Source organism: Schistocerca nitens, chromosome 4 (genome assembly GCF_023898315.1).
Source record: "Schistocerca nitens isolate TAMUIC-IGC-003100 chromosome 4, iqSchNite1.1, whole genome shotgun sequence".
Lineage (NCBI taxonomy): Eukaryota > Metazoa > Arthropoda > Insecta > Orthoptera > Acrididae > Schistocerca > Schistocerca nitens.
Genome location: NC_064617.1, coordinates 508,599,083 through 508,617,132, shown reverse-complemented (window position 1 = coordinate 508,617,132; position 18,050 = coordinate 508,599,083). Strand labels below are relative to the sequence as shown.

Here is an 18,050-nt window from a genome sequence, read left to right as displayed (position 1 = left end):
CACCCTATTCACCGGACATGGCCCCCTGCGACTTCTTTGTATTCTTGAGGCTGAAGGGAACCATGAAAAGATGCCATTTTGTGACCACTGGAGATAAAAAACAGAAATTCCAAAGAAGCAGAACACCTTAATGAAAAGTGTGTTCCAGAAGTGCTTCCAAGATTTGAAAACGCACTGGCACAAGTGTGTTGTATCTGAAGGGGACAAAGTTGATGTTAACGAATAAATAAAGATCCTTTAAGAAAAACAAAAGTTCCTGTTACTTTTTGATCACACCTTGTGTATAATATACAGTAATGGCCCTATCATACTTCTTTGGGGTTCTCCTGATATTACCTGTCAATATTGTTCCATTAAGATCAACATGATGAGTTCTATCTGCAGGAAGGTCTTGAATCAGTCAAGTTTGGTCTGATACTCATTACACAGCAGTGCAGGGGAGTGTCAAATGCCTTCCTGTAGTCTAAGAACATGGCATCAACCTCTGACATCAACCTGAGCACAGATGTCTACAGCACTGTGGATCTCATGGAGAAACTGAGAAATCTGCATTTTGCAAAATTTCTGTTTGCAGAATCGATGTTGATTTACATGGAGGAGATTTTTCTTATTCAAAATCATCACAATACTTGAGTGTAACACATGTTACATAATTCTACAACATACTGATGTCAGTGGTACAGGCCTATAATTAAGTCTATCTGTCGTATGACACTTCTTGAAAATGGGAATGCCTGCACTTTTTTTCGGTCGGTAGGTGTCATTCATTGCACCAGCACCTATAAAAACTACTTTTAATATGTGGCAAGTTCTTTCACATAATCTGTATAGAATCTCACAGGTTTCTCATCTGGAACAGTTGTCTCTCCACTACTATGGGATTTTAGTTGCTTTTCGATTCCAAGATCATTTATCTCAATATTGCCCTTTAAATGTTCATACAATGATTGAAAGGAGGGCCATATTATTAGGTTGGTGCACACATCCATAGCACTTTTCCTTCAGTTTAATAAACACACCAGATGCACATAACAGATACTCTAGTCAACAACAATATGTTCTCCTTCAATATTATTAAAAGGATACATAGCTCCTCACCAAATAGTGGAGAAGATGTTGAGTCACAGAGAAGCACAACAAAAAGACTGCTAAACAAGTAAGCTTTCAGCCAAGCATCTGAATTAGAAAAAAAACACACACACACACACACACACACACACACACACACACACACACACACTTTCACTCAAACACAACTCACACTCACATGACCACTGTCTGCCAAGGCAAGACTGTGAGCTACAGTTCATGATGGGAGACACAGTCTGGCCGGTGGGGGTATGGAGGAGGCTGGGATTGGTATTGGGGATGGGGAGTGATAGCAGGGAAGGGGTGGCGGATGGTAAAGTATTGCTTGTGGGGCCATACAGGGGAGAGCTTAGGGCAGCCAGGTGCAGTAGGGAGGTTAGGAGGAGGGTGGGGGGAGCCAAAGAGGAGAGAAGTAAAACGACTGTGGATGTTTTGGTGGAATAGAAGGCTGTGTAGTGGTCACAGGGAAGGGGACATGTGGTTGAAGGACACTGACTAACGAAGGTTGAGGCCAGGAGGGTATAGAAACATAGGATATATTGCAGGAACAGTTTCCACCTGTGCAATTCAGAAAATCTGGTGTTGGTACAAAGGTTCCAGATCGCACAGGCTGTGAAGCAGTCATTGAAGTGAAGAACATTGTGTTGAGCAACATTCTCAGAAACTTTGTGGTCCAGCTGTTTCTTGGCCATATTTTGTCAGTGGCCACTCATGCAGACAGACAGCTTGTTGGTGTTCATGCAAACATAGAACACATGACAGCGCTTGCAGTTTTAGCTTGTTGTTCAAATGACTGCTTTCACAGGTAGCCTGTCTTTGATGGGATACATGATGCTTTTGACCAGACTGGAGTACTTGGCGATGGGAGGATGTGTGGAACAGATCATGTATCAAGGTCTATTACAGGTGCCATGAGGCAAGGGGTTAGGAGCAGGGGTTGACTAGGTATGGAGGAAGATATTGTGCAGTTTCGGTGGGTGATAAAATACTAATGTGGGAGGTGTGAGAAAGACAGTGGGTACGGCCTTCCTCATTTCCGGGCACGACAAATAGTAGTTGAAATCCCAGCCAAATGGTGAGACTTTGGGAGGTGGTGGGTGACTGGAAAAATAAGGCATGGGAGATCTAGTTCTGTACAAGGTTGGGTGGGTAATTTCTGTCTGTGAAGGCCCCAAGTGAGGCCTTTGGTATACTTCAAAAGTAACTTCTCATCAATACAGATGCAATGGCCACAAGTGGCTACGGTGTATGGAAGAGACTTCCCGGTATGGAATGGGTGGCAGCTGTCAAATTGGAGGTATTCCTGGTGGCTGGAGGTACTGGTGTAGTCATCTGTGAGATGTAAGTCAACATCGAGGAAAGTGGCTTGTTGGGATGACGAGGACCATGTGAAGTGAATGGAGGCGATGTTGAGGTTCTGGAGGACTGTGGAAAGAGTGTCTTCGCCCTTGATCTGGATCACAAAGATGTCACCAATGAATCTGAACCAGATGAGAGGTTTGGGATTCTGGGTAGTTAGGAAAGGATTCCTCTAGATGTTCCATGAACAGGCTTGCATAGGATAGTCAATGAGGATGCCCACTTCTGTATCCCAGATTTGTTCGTAAGTGATTACTTCAACACAGAAGTACTTGTGGGTGAGGATATAGTTGGTCCTGGTGACCAGGGAAGAGCTTGTAGGTTTGGAATCTGTTGGGCATTGGGAAAGATAGTGTTCAACAGTGGTAAGGCCATGGGCGTTAGGGACATTAGTGTAAGCGGAGGTGCCGTCAATAGTGACGAGTGGGGCATGATGTGGTAAAGCAACAGGAATTGTGGAAAGTCAGTGGAGGAAATGGTTGGTATCTTTTATGTAGGACAGATTTCTCAGTTAAAAAAATGCTTTTTCCTTTGTGAAAATACACTTTTTCTGTCGAAAATGTAAAACTTACCAATCCTTGAATGGTTAGGGTCTTGTACACCGGCTTACTTGTTTAACAGTCTTTTTCTTGTGTCTGTCTGCAGCTCAGCATCTCCATTTCTTGTGAGTAGCAATCTATCTTTTTCGTAACAGTGCTATTATTCCGTCCTGGATTTTCCATTGTTTGACATATTCTCCTTCACTATTTACATCAGTCTCCCAAGGCTGGGGTAACTTTTTGATTCCATGACTATAGAAATCATGCAGTTTTGAGATATAGTCATGTTCAGAGTGCATTTACATACAAGACAGAAGCTCCTTGAAGACTGTTTGACAGAGAGTAGAAAAGGTGAAAATCTGACGGCACAAGATGAGGTGGATAAGGTAGGTGCAGAATGACTCCTCAGCCCAACTCCTGTATAGTGTTTTTTGTCAAACCAGCAGAATGCCAGGCATTATTGTGGAGTAGCATCACTTCACTCAGTCTTCCTGGCTGTTATTCGATTTCATCTGCAAGATGTCTCATTTGTTAACAATAAATGTTAGATTTTGTGGATGCGTGCAGCCCTTTGTATGGGGAGTTGCTGCTTGGGCTAAACCATTCCTTTCTTTTCCATATATTATGATAAAGACACCATTTCTTGTCAACAGTAATGATTCAGGACAGTAATGGTCGGTGTTGTTCAGAGCCAACTGATGATAAACATGCAGATCTGCATATATAACCACCAACTGAATTTTGTGAATTTAACTTACAGCACACTCCTGATTTTTGAACAGAACCCATTGTATGCAAATGTCACATGAGGTGGGATGAACATGGTTCATCACATTTGTCAGTTCTTGAGTACAATGATGGGGATCATTCTGTATTAATGCATTTAAATGATCTTCATCAAACCCTGAAAGCTTCCTGAATATGGAGAGACACTAATGTCAAAACAATCCTCCTTAAAATGAGAAAATCTTGCCATGTTCTATCAAATGGCATTATCCCCATACCCAGCTGGCTGCATATGTTGCTGTCAACCCTCTATTGAATTCAAACAAAAGACTGTGTTGGAAATGTTGTGATTTCTCCATTTGGCACTTCTAATGTCAACAGTTCCACTCACTATTTCCAAGAGACAAAATGACAGTACGTAAACTCAAATAGCAACAGTGAACTATAAATAAAAAATAACAATCAATAAATAAACCAACAGAATACCCAATATGCAAAATAAACCCATAGCAAACAGAATACCCAATATGCAATACAGAAACACTACGAACTTATGCACCACCCTAAAATGATCTTCTGTGATGAAACAATTTCAGAAGACTGAATTCAGCATTTTGTATTTCCTCTGTCATCTTTCATTTCAGTGTTAGTATGGTCCCTGAGTGACTGAATAGGCGATTTTCACCCACTTATTGTTTTTATGCAAGGTCAAAACCTCTTAGGATTTTTAGTCAGATTGGTTATACAAATTTTACTTTTAAAGTCACTGATTGCATCTCTCATTGCTCTACTTATGCTAAATTTTGCATTGTTCGGCTTCTGTTTGTCAGCTAGGTTTTGACTTCTCTTGAATCTCTGATGCAGCTCTCTTTGTTTACATATCGTTTTTGTAATGGGGTTATTAAACCATGGTGGGTCATTCCCATTCCTTAAGATATCGTTCACAACGCACTTGTCTAAGGCATATTGAACAAAGCTTTTGAACTGTTTCCATTTGTGCCCTACATCTTTGTCCTCTCAACTGAATATTCATGCTGCCTATTCAGACACTCATTAATTTGTATCCTCTCATTCTTGCTAAGCAAAAATATTTTCCTACCTTTCTTAACGCTCCTTGTAATATCAATAGTCATAGATGCTATCACTGCCTTATGATCACTGATGACAGGAGATTTTTAGGCAAACATTGGACTAAAAGAAGAACTCAGCTTTTCAATGAGTAACTCTGTGTACAATATCAGAAATTTCATACATCATACATTAAGAGAACTGGCTAAGCTGAACGAACTATTTGTCTTTGATACTCTTCCAGAAGAAACAAATAGAAACTGGACTTAGGAAGAACTGCACGGAACAAAGAGAAAAATACTGGAGATGACCATTAAAAGGAAACTGTACTATGCATAAGCAACCAAATCTTGCATTATTATTATAAAAAAAAAAAAAAAAACACACTGTTGCTTGGCCTGTTTAATGAAATTAACAGTCACATTCTACCTACTGACCACAACTGATGCTTGTTCACAGAGAAACCGCCGTTTACTGGTTTTGTGATAAAGTTTAACAAGCAACAGCACTTTTTCTTGCCTTAGTAGGGTGGATATGTGAAGAGTTGTGTAGCTTTGGGATTAGAACAAAGTAGCCAGATTGCACCTGAAATGGATCAGTTGTGATATTTGTTGATTAGCATGAAAGTGACATCTTGGACTATAAAATATTTATCATTCATTTGTAAGGAATAGTTGAGGCAAATGTTGTAGGTAAAGTTATAAGAAGTTTCACATCAACTTCGGATCTCAGGTCAGTGTGCCTGATTGGTTCGTTGTTTTGGTGAGGAACTACAGGATCATCAGTCCTGTCAGTGTGCCTGAGATGTAAGCAATATTCACCAATCTATGTTTCATTTTGGTTGCAAGAAAACTGTATGTTGCCACTGTCATTTAACTCACTGATAACATGAATTATGTGGGCTATTTAATAAAATTTACAGCTTTTATAACGGTGTTAGCAAGGAAATGAAATTCAAAATTTTAATGAAAGTCTTGCATGCTGTAATTGAGAAGGAAAAAAAAAGTGTAATTTAATGTCACCCACAAAGAGTTTGGAAAGAAAGAAAGAAAAAGTAAAAAACTGAATATATCTTAGAATACAACTAAATGTTCAGTGGGTAATCTGAGTTACTGCAACTTTCAGTACAACCACACCAACTGATAGATGAGAAATCCCCCAAATTATAGCATTTTAACAGCAAAAGTATCTCCAACATTCCATACAGTTTTTTCTTTTTTTCTCTTTTTTTTCCTCTCTCCTTGTTGCACACATGCCAGTACATAACTGGCTTGTAATCAAGTATACAGTGAGGTGACGAAAGTCATGGGATACCTCCTAATATCATGTCGCACCTTCTTTTTGCCTGGCATAGTATGCCAATTCAACATGGCAAGGACTCAACAAGTCATCGGATGTCCCCTGTAGAAATACTGAACCATGCTGCCTCTACAGCCATCCATAAATGTGAAAGTGTTGTCAGTGTGGATTTTGTGCACAAACTGACCTCTCAATTATGTCTCATTAATGTTTGATACGATTCATGTCATGTGATGTGGGTGGCCAAATCATTCGCTAGAATTGCCTAGAAAGTTCTTCAAACCAATTGCGAACAACTGTGGTAAGGTAACACGGTGCATTCTCATCCATACAAATTCAATTGTCATTCAGGAGCACCACCAGCTTGCACCGTGCCTTGTTGATAACTTAGGTCCATGGCTTCATGAGCTCTGCACTACACTCGAACCCTATCATCCACTCTTATCAACTGAAATCAGGACTCATCTGACCAAGATATGGTTTTCCAGTCATCTAGGATCAAATCGATATGGTCATGAGCTGCGGAGAGGCACTGAAGGTGGTGGTGTGCTGTTAACAAAGGCACTCATGTTTGCTTCAATCCCACGACTTTTGTCACCTCAGTGTATGATTTCTCAAAGTTGTTTATTTGTCGATACACGACGCTCCTGTATTACTTAATAAAAATTAATGATGAAGAACATCATTCACTACATTTCATTCACCACTGACAAAAATTATGAGAATATTTTGAAGTTCTTATTTTTGTTAAAAATCTTTATTTTGATAATATTTGTATACAAACAACATAGAAGGTGTCATCTATTGGCAATTCATTTAATTAACATACATGAAAGCTGTTGCAGTTGTTTCGATTCTTTATGCAAGCATACAATTTTGGTCATAAACATCAATGTAAATTATTTAGAAGGCACCATCTATTGAAAATCTAACTTTACTATTACACACAACCGCAGCTGGAGTTGTTCGCTTTCTTTGAGCAAGTGTTGTGTACTGCGTGAATAACCCGAATTACATCAACGTTCATCATCACAGGTAACTACCGTTCCCTGCAGCTTTACACTGCTAGAATTGGAGAACATTTTTAAATATCATGGCAAACCTTGCTAACATTTCAACTGGCTGATCGTTGTTGCAACCGCTGCACAACACAAAACAGAAGCCAACAATGCAGAAAAAGAACGTATGAGCGGCAAAGACAGCTTATAAAAAGCTAAACAAAGAACAAACGGCAATAGCTGAGGAAGTCTTGCATTCAGTAAGAAATTAGATGCCCAGTTGTTAGTTCACTGATGGACTAGGGGGCTCTTGTGCAATATTTGTTGACAAAATTTTGTCACATTTTACTAGGTGAAAATAAGATGATTTTAACAGTTGCATGGGCTGGCATTGCTGCCAATTTCCTACCAGGGCACAGCATATTCAATTTTCAAAAACCTGTCCCCACCTTAAACACTTCAGCCTCATCAATTCACAGTCACACCAATGATACACAACTTCGAGTGGCTTAGTCCTCAACATTTGAGACAAGATTTCAATTGTTCCCACAAACACTCTAAACATTGTCGATCGACTTTTAAGGGACATCATGAAGAATTATCACCCTTATGGTGGCAAAATAATTCTGGTTTGTGGAAATTTCCATCAAGTATTAACCATCATTAGACCTGCCATTGTCAAAACTACAGTTAAGCCATCACCATTGTAGTCTCATGTTAAAATTCATCAGTGGACTCTAAATACGAGCGCAAATGCTGATCCCATTTCACATAATGGTTACTGAAAGTAGCTAATAGTGATTCAGAAAATCAGATTACTTCATTCGAGTGATAAAAATTCCTAATCACTTATTGTAATAAAGATAATTTAATTACAACAGTATTCAATGTCACCTAAAGCATTGAACAAAATGTTTCGCTATTCTATTTGATGGTGATTCTATGTCCAAAACATGATGGTTGAACAACACTTAATGAATATGTCATTTCCAATTTATTACCTGGAGATGCAAAAGTTTACCTCAGTTCTGGTTCTGGCCAACTTTAAGCAATAAGCAATACTCAATAGAAATCTTAAACACACTAAATCCGTCCGATTTATCACCCCATCAATTGTTCTTAGGAAAAAAAGCTATTATTATGTTATTTAGACATCTTAATGCTAATAATGACTTAATTAATGGTGCAAGATTAGTGATAACTCAATCAGCTGAGAACATCATCACTGCGAAATTCACAGACTTCAATAGGACTGTGCTCATACCCCACATTAACATCTCAATTTTTGAGCCAATCATGCCCTTCCAAATAATAAGAAAACAATTCCCACTAAAAGTAGCCTTCACTACTGATCATCAATAAAGCACAAGGTCAGATGCTTCAAAGGGAAGAACTGTATTTACCAGGACCTGCTTTTTTCTCTCTCTAAAACAGTTACATGTGGCTTTTTCACAAGTTTGCACATTCACTGATATTTATGTTTATGCTAGAGACACCTCAATCTCCCCCAAATAAATAAATAAAAATGAAAAATAAAATTTGACAAAGACAATATCTGACTTTTATATGGTTTACAATTAATCATATGATATGTAATGACAGATTTTTCACAATGAGTCTTATATCTGCCATTACTATTCAGAATATAATACCTTTTGTTAACCGCCCCACACCGAACCCAGGTTTATTGTGGGATTCGGCCCCCAGTGGACCCCCTCCAGGAACGTCTCACACCAGAAGAGTGAAACCCCAATGTATGCGCAGTAGAGTAATTAAGGAGAACGCATACACGGAGAAAGTGTTTGCCCAGCAATTGCCAACATATCGTAACTGAGGCAGAATAAGGGGAACCAGCCCACATTTGCCAAGACAGATGGAAAACTGCGTTAAAAACCATCCACAGACTGGCCGTGCACACCGGACCTTGACACTAATCCACCGGGTGGATTCATGCTGGGGACCGGCATGCCTTCCCACCTGGAAAGCAGGGTGTTAGACCGCACGGTTAACTGGGTGGAATAAACTTGCATTAACTTATATCTCCATTACTATATTACCTATCAGTGCAAAATATTTGCACAGATCACGTAATGCAAAACCCTCAAATGAAACACCTACATTTTATCACAATGTGTTTAACCTGTTCTGTTGGTGTACAGTAAAGCACGAACTCATACAGGTGCTGTTCAAAATTTTGCGCACCAAGATCACAACAGAGTGTACATCAATGAACTATTGACTATTTTATGCACAACAGAATCCTGGGTGTTTGGCATACTATTTTCACAGCTGCAACAATCCTAGCAACTAGGTCTATTTGCATATCAACCAGAGTCTCTTAATCCAAGCTCTTCATACGCCTCTACAAGAAGTAGTCCATTGGTGTCATATTTGGTGACTGCAATGGCCATAGAACATGACTACAACAACAGTCACATTGTCATCCAACAATATGATATTAGTTTGTAAAGAGCCACCAGAGATAATGGACCACCTGTACTAAGTTACCCGAAAGAGCCCTCAGCAGCCTCTGAAATTTTGTTGGCAAAGCCTAGATTCACTATACAGGGTGTCTCACCTAACTCCACCACCTCAAATATCTCTGGAACAACAATAGATATTCAAAAACGGTTTTCACCAGCACGAACGTACGGCAGGGGCTCAGAAAACCAAATGCTAGGTGAAATTTTAAAATATAAACAAATACTATTTTCAATACAAACTTGCGTATTTTTAAATAGACACCTCCTATTATTTCATATGCAATCAATAGCATGAAAAATCACAAAAATAATGGTGTTGGTTGCGTCGCAATATGTCAATTACATCCAGAGAAATTGCGAAGGGAAGTTGACGCTTGAAATAAATGAAGTGCACAGCTAGTGCATGTCCTGGGACTCAAGCGTGCACCTCACACTGCGGTAATCATGATATGATTGACGTACTATGTCAGTGGAGTGTTAACATATGGTGTGGTATTGTATGACAACACATCATTGGCCCACATTTCATTGATGGCACTCCTAAAGGGGGATAGTTTAGTCCCTTCTTGAGCTGTACCTTACTTGAACTGGTCCACCTCTTACAATGTGCCAAATAATGCGGTATCAGAATGATGGATGTCCTGTGCATAATGTTTATTGTTGCGAAATGACAAGTAGAGGTACAATTAGTGGTAACACACTTGATTTTACGTTTCTAAACCTCGTAAGTCCTGAAATATGTGGCTTGTAAAGGACAGCAACGGTGTCACAGTTTCTGACGTAACGCATCGCATGTAGTACTGTGCTCGGAGCAGGGGTTGCTTACACTGGCGCCTGTATCCTGCCGTAAACATACCAATATCACCACAGCACACTCTAACTTCAGTGTACAAGTGTGTCCTAGTCTGGTCTCCTGAACTGCTCTCAAACTGTAATGTAATTCACATATGTTGCCACATTAAAACCTGTTTTCTTGTGGCTTGTTACATCTGCCATCACCTAGTCAATATACCGGCCTTCAGTAATGAAGAAAAACTATACATTATTTTAATTTATGGCAAACGTCACAGAAATGCAACTGCAGCTATGACACTGTATGCCGAACGCTACCCAGATCAGCGGTGTGCATCACGTCGAACCATTGGCAACATCTGCAAGACACTCATGGAAACAGGAAGCTGGGCTCCCACAATACGTTGACCTACAACACCAGCGACTGGCAATGGAAACAAAACAGCTGTTCTGGCTGCTGTAGCACACAATTCTCAGGCGGGTGTATGAGAAATTGCACAAGGTGTAGGAATAAGCCACAGTAGTGTGTGCAGAATCTTGCATCGCCATCAGTTTCATCCGTTCCTTATCTCACTGCACCAACAACTGTACAGGAATGACTTTGATTCCCACATTGCATTCTGTCATTTTGCACTTCAGCCAATGCAAGGTAATCCAGTATTCCTAAGCAAAACACTGTTTATGGACGAGGCTTCATTTACAAATCATAGTAATGAGAATCTGCGGAACATGCACTACTGATCCTTGCAAAATACCCACTGGATTTGCCAAGTTGCTCATCAATGACAGTGGAGTGTCAATGTTTGGTGCGGTATCATTGCTAACTGTATTTTACCGGTGGAACATTGAATGGACAGCGATATGCATCATTTCTTCAACACACACTAGCACTCCTCATGGAGGATCTAGGATTGGAAACTCGTCTATCAATGTGATTCCAACATCGTGGATGTACCACACACAAAGAAAACGTTGCCAGCGATGTTCTAGATGTGACATTTCCAAATAGGTGGATGGGGTGGGGAGGTACTGTGCGATAGTCAGCATGGTCCCCCGACTTGATGCCATTAGACTTCTTTCTCTGGGGCACAGTGAGAGACAGAGTGTATCGAAAACCCCCAACGACAATAGAGGATATGCAACATCATATTACTGCGGCATGAGCGGCAATATCTGTAGAAACTCTACAATCTGTGCAACACTCTCTTGTTACCTGTCTGCAAACGTGTATTGATGCGAACGGAGGGCACTGGGAACGTAAGTTGATGTGACACAATTTCATTGGTCAAGATGTGGGTGCATTTTCTATGCTGGATGTAATGCACAACAATACAGTTTCTGTGGGCAACAGGGCACTAGTAAATGTGTATAGCAAAGTGAATTCAAGTGTGTTATCCCTAATTGCAGCTCTAGTTGTCATTTCGCTAGAATAAACATACATTTATAATTTGAAAAATGTAACTTTGCATTGGACGTGTCACTTGTTTATTTCTGTGGATTGTGCATACCTTCCCATTGTGTGAGCCCCTGACACAGGCAGTGTGAAGTGCATGCTCGAGTCCCAGGACATGCACTAGCTGTGCGCTTCATTTATTTCAAGCGTCAACTTCGCTTCGCAATTTCAAGGGATGTAATTGACGTATTTCGATGCAACCAACACCATTATTTTTGTGATTTTTCATGCTATTGATTGCATACAAAATAATACGGGGTGTCCATTTAAAAATACACAAGTTTGTATTGGAAATAGTACTTGTTTACGTTTTAAAGTTTTGCATAGTATTTGGTTTCCTAAGCCCCTGCCATATGTTCATACTGGTGAAAACCTTTTTTGAATATCTATTGTTGTTCCAGAGATATCTGAGGTGGCAGATATAGGTGAGACACACCATGTAGACAGACGGGTGGATAGTACACGAATCAAAATTACTTCAATACCAGGTATGGCAATCAATATGATCCAGAAATATACTCAACGGACACTAGTAAGAGAAGTCTACATAATATAACCATATTCAGTTTTTTTTTAATTTTTTTTTTATTTTTTATTTTCAACCGTCTTCTTTCTGCAGTATTACTTCCAGAGCTGCCCATGGCAGAAAATTTAAGACCTCTGATTACAGCCTTTCATTCTTCCATTTTGCACAGTTAGTTTTCTTACACACATTCACCACTACTTGTTTGACCACCATCAAGCTTTACACAGTGTCCTATTTACTTTGTAAGGACTTTATTTTATTGGTAGCTAACGTAAGAGAGACACTGCCCTTCTTCATATTAGAAATGCACAGGGAAGAAATTAACACCATTGGGCATTGCCTTGGGTTACTTTAAGGAATCAGAAACACTAAATCTAATCACATGCATGCAGTAATGTGTGTAAATATGTCATTATCCTCTGAAGTTTGGACCAGATGTTCAAGAGAATTAAGCACTTCCTTCAGTTGTCTTTCAGAGATTCTTTGTTAGTTTTCACAGGTATCTCAATGTCTGTTTACAATACTGAACTTGGTAATGTCTAGCCATACAATTTGGTAGTTTGCTTCTCAAACCTCCAAACTTTCACTTACCAATATGATGACTAATTACTACCATTAGGCATTAATACTTCTGTAATGGTATAAAATTTTTTTAAAAATCACAATTTTTGTGAGCAGGTTGTAGCTCTAATTTTAAATTATCTACTGAAAAGGGCTTCCAAAGAGGTCAGAAAGCTTGTGTTGCTTTTGCTGACTTAACTGCGGATTAAAATACTGTATGGCTAGATTAACTACTGCTTAAGTTGAAATGAATCACACGTCCTGCTATGCTCACTAAACTAGAGGAGACTATGCTTACAAATCACTTGTTTAGGGCCACTGTATGAAAATGTTCCCAGCACACAGAGTTCAGATGGAATTGTGTAATTAATTACATCTCTAAATGTACACTTACTATCATTTTATACTAGTGTGCTAATACTTTCACATGTTTTGTAGCTTATTTTTCAGTTTTACATGTATTACATTTTTCTGTAGTTTTGGTTATACTAATAAAAAATAGTACTTACTTTTATGCCACAGTAGTGCCTTAGATCTACTGATAGTAACATGTATGTATAAATATAATCCAACCAGTAACAATAAAATAAAAAGCAATAACTGGAAACTTACATCAACATAAACTCGTTGAGTGAGTCCATTACTACATACAACAGCATCAAATGAATGGTCTTTCACATCTATAACAACAGCATCATCTTCAAGAGGTCCATTGATTTTTAAATACAGATAAAGAAATAATTTTACACTTTCTTCTCCAGCTAATTTTGCAGCATACTTCTTGTTGTTGCAATTCAATGCTATCCTGCAAAAGCATAATATTTTTATACTTGTATAAAAGATGCGAATAACATTTAGGTACATTAATCTGTAATAAGCTATCTCAGTTTTTCGTGTATGTTGGGAAATTATGTATAAAACAATAAACAAAATATTATCTTGAGTAGGAAATACCTTTGGACAAACTCTTTTGTCCACTTTGGAGTGTCATGGTATCCTAGAGAGGCTCCAAGCAATCTGTGCACCATTACATCAGCATACCTCCTGATAGGTGAGGTAAAATGAGTGTACCGAGCAACATTCAAGGCATAATGGTTATAGTCATCTTCATCTTGGACAAAACCTGAGCAGAAATATTTCGCTCTCTGTAAAAATAAGTAAATAAATAAATGAATTCAGCATCCCAATTTATTCGAAAAAATCTGCGTAATGCACTGATTAAAATATACCTAAACTTAACTAAGATCTGATGAAAACGTTAAGAAGAAAACAATAAATTCATACCAAACAGAATATACAAACATTATTTCATGTTTCTTACACTTTAAGTAAAATATGGATAAGCAGAAAGTGCAATAAAAAATATATTTTGACATAGATCTCTTCCCATACTTCTCAAATCAACATTATAATACAGATTGCTAACTTTTCCGTCAATATTCTTGGGTCTATGACTCCTGTTGAAAGACGCTGAATGAATGGAAAATGTAACCTGCACCTCCACTGCCAACTTTTGCGAAGGTGTTTCATAGGCACTGGCATCTCATTGGCTACAGAGATCTGATATGTTTGAATCCCCACATAATGTGAACATATCTCATTTTCATTACATGTCTCTATATATCTACTGCAACAATGTTAAAAGTTATTCAAGAATAACTCACAAATTTACTTACCCCATTATACTTCAGCATTCTTTTACTATCAACAAATTTTCACGTTCACTAATAATCCCTGTAGAGGTATCTAAATGAGGACATTATCCTCTGAATCTCTGCATAACTGTTTGATGGTATTTACAAAGTGAAACCAACATTGCCTAGAATGCACATTCTCTTACTGGAGCAAAACTATGCTATATTACAGCATTTAATTTGAAACAGTCAGTAGGGATTCTCCTACCAAACACATGCGCCTACACTTGGAATACCAAACCCTATTTCTGAAATCTACCTTTGAAATTTACATCTATGTCTTTATTTTTTTGTATATAAGATATGTGTGTTATGTCACATCCTACTGATATTAAACTGTTGCCAGATTTCCATTGTTTTGTCTGTATATCACCACCTATAAACAACTGCTCTGATTTCCAACAAGGAAAGTGCATGACCTTGAACACTCAAGAACTACATGAAATTGCACTCCGAATACAAATCACTCATTCTATAAACAGTGGTAGGAGCCATTTGGATGCGAAACTATGTGCCTTACAACGAGAGCCAAACAATGACACTGGACTGTTTGACAACAGAGATGATGTAGAATGTTAAAAAATGCCCTTAGTTAGATTTGTATATTCTTGTTTTCTACTTTCTACTTGTACCTACGTAAAAATGACCACCAGCTCAAGGTTGACCATGACAAATTTCATTGACACCCACCTGCATAGGGAGATGTCTCGAGGCGCTTTGGAAATGCGAAGAAAGGAAATATCAATGTAATAGGACCAAAAGCTCACAAATTTCAATGATGTGACTTATTGCTGTATTTCCCTCTGCATAAAATAATTACACTAACTGAACAACAGACTTTTTCTATGAACCTGACAGTGTTCCACAGCTATTCAGTCTTCAGAGTGCATGTGTGAGGCTTCATTGAAGTGATCAAAGCAAAGTGGAGCAGAACAATATGCACATCTAATACACTTTTTCACTTTCAACATCACTTCTGCATTCAAGCACTTCAAAGTCAAACACGACATTAATTACATTTTCAAACAATGATACCGGACTGTTTGACAACATAGATGATGTAGAATGTTAAACAATACCTTTAGTTAGATGTGGATATTCTTGTTTTCTACTTTGCTTTGACCACTTCACTGAAATCTCACACCCACACTTTGAAGACTGAATAGTTGTGTACAACAATCAGGAGAGTAGAAAAAATGTTTGCATGGAACGTTCATGCAGGAGAGTGGTTGATGAAGCATCACCCCACACTCAGTCATGTCATACACAGCACTGTTCGCACCTTATGCTTCAAGTACGAGATTACTCAAATGTATGACTGCCAGACTGCTCAAAACAGTATCAATCCCATCCTAATGATTTCCAATGTGTTCCCTAGGCCTTGTTATGACAAATAATACAAAAGACAGAACTGCATATTAAATATAATTGCAGTTGAAGCAGGAACTAGCAAATAAACAGTACTGCAGCTTGGTCAAAGCTATCAATATCAAATCTCAAAACTTCCTGCCAAGTTAAACCCGTACATTAGACCAAAACTCAAACCTGGAGCCTTTGCCCCCTGCAAGCAAATGCTCCACCAAATGAGCTACCCATGTATGACTCATGACCTATTCTCATCATTTTACATATGCCAGTACCTCATTCTTACTTTCCAAACTTCACAAAAGTTCTCCTGTGTATCTTGTGGGATGAGCATTCCTAAAATGAAGGCAGTTACTGATAAATACAGAGATCATTCCCAGAATGAATTTTATCTCTGCAGCGGACACACAAAGATAAGGCAAAATCTATCTGGAGTATTATTACAAATGAAACAAAAAAAAGTAGTGATTCAAATGAAGCCGAGAACCCAGAATATAGAAGTGGCACAAATGGCGACAGTTTCAAATCACTGGCCATTAAATATAATAATTACTTCCGCATAGTGGCAACAAATATTGCCCCCACTAATAAATGATTTTGTCAGTGGAAAAGCAAAACCCACTGTCGATGCTCCAGGAGTAAATATGATCCAAGGCATTGCTGAAGATGCCACTCAGTGAGATAAGTCCATGGAGAACTGCAATAGATGGCAAAATCATCAACAAAAAGAGAGTTGGAGATGCCCGGTGGGAGACAGGTCATAGTAGGGTTAATGGCAATAGCAAAGAGGACTATACTCAGAACGGAACCCTGAGGCACACTGTTTACCTGGATAAATTTGTCCAACAAGGCAGAACCCACACACACCTTGAAAACTCGAACTGTTGAAAATGCCTGAAGGAAACACGGCAGGTGGCCACGGAAGCCCCACATGTGAAGAGTATAGAGGGTACCAGTTCTCCAGAAGATGTTGTAGGCCTTCTCCAAATCAAAAAACATGGCCACAGTCTGGGATTTCTGTAGAAAACCATTTGTGACATGGGTGGACAAAGTAACGAGATGGTCAACTGCTGAATGCTGTGCTCTAAATCCACACTGTGCATTCGTCAGTAAATTGCGAGACTCAAACCACCATACCAGCCGCGCATGAATCACATGTTCCATCATGTCGCAAACACAGCTGGTAAGAGAGATGGGGCAGTAGACAGGAGGAAGCTTTTGTCCTACTGGACATAGGTATGGGTATGATGGTGGCTTCACGCCAGTGCCTGGGGAATGTGCCCTCTGCCCAGATGTGGTTGTAAATGTTAAGCAGGAAGTGTTTGCCCACAAGAGAAAGGTGCTGCAACATCTGAATGTGGATGGCGTCTGGCCCTGGTGTGGAGGATCAGGATGAACTGCGAGCATGATCTAGCTCCCTCATAGTAAAGGTGGCATTTTAGCACTCATGATTCAGAGAAGAGAAGGGTTTCGCCCGAGCCTCCTCGCTTGTTTCCGATGTATGAAGGCAGGGTGATAGTGACAAGAGCTCGACACTTCCATAAAATGGTGCCTCAAGGTGTTGGAGATAGCAACAGGGTCCACAATATCATCATCTGCTACTGTCAGGCCGGAAATTGGGGAATGGATCTTGGTTCCAGAGAGCCATCGGAGGTTGGCCCACATGACAGAGGAAGGGATGGAACTGTTAAAAGAACTAGTGAATGAAATCCAGCTAGCTATTTTGTTATCCTGAAGAATGCAGTGACACTGTGCACACATCTGTTTATAATGAATGCAGCTTGCCATCGTAGGATGCCGATTAAAAATGCGGAGAGCACATCTCCGTGTGCGAATTGCATCACGGCATGCCTCAGTCCACCAAGGGACTGGGACAAGATGTCGTAAAGAGAAAGTGTGAGGAATGGAATGTTCTGTAGCAGTAAGGATAACATTCATGAGATATTCCACCTGGCCATCACAACTGGGAAAATCTTGTTCTTCGAAGGTCACCAGGAAGGAGTGAAAGCTCCCAGTCAGCCTTAGTAAGCTGCCATTTGGGCATGCATGTAGACAGGGTAGGGAGTCAGCAAACAGATAGCACACAGGAAATGGTTGC

General features: G+C 39.4%; 1 protein-coding gene across 4 annotated transcripts in view; it reads right to left on the bottom strand.

Annotated features, from left to right (window-relative positions):
• Positions 1-18,050, bottom strand: part of LOC126251804 (DIS3-like exonuclease 2) — a 225,994-nt gene that overhangs the window by 16,055 nt on the left and 191,889 nt on the right. For all 4 annotated transcript variants that reach the window (XM_049952445.1, XM_049952446.1, XM_049952447.1 and 1 more), the window contains 2 exons: positions 13,848-14,038; positions 13,506-13,698 (listed from right to left, as the gene is read on the bottom strand). In XM_049952445.1, the coding sequence (XP_049808402.1) occupies positions 13,506-13,698; positions 13,848-14,038 (384 nt within the window). The remainder of the gene's footprint in view (positions 1-13,505; positions 13,699-13,847; positions 14,039-18,050) is intronic.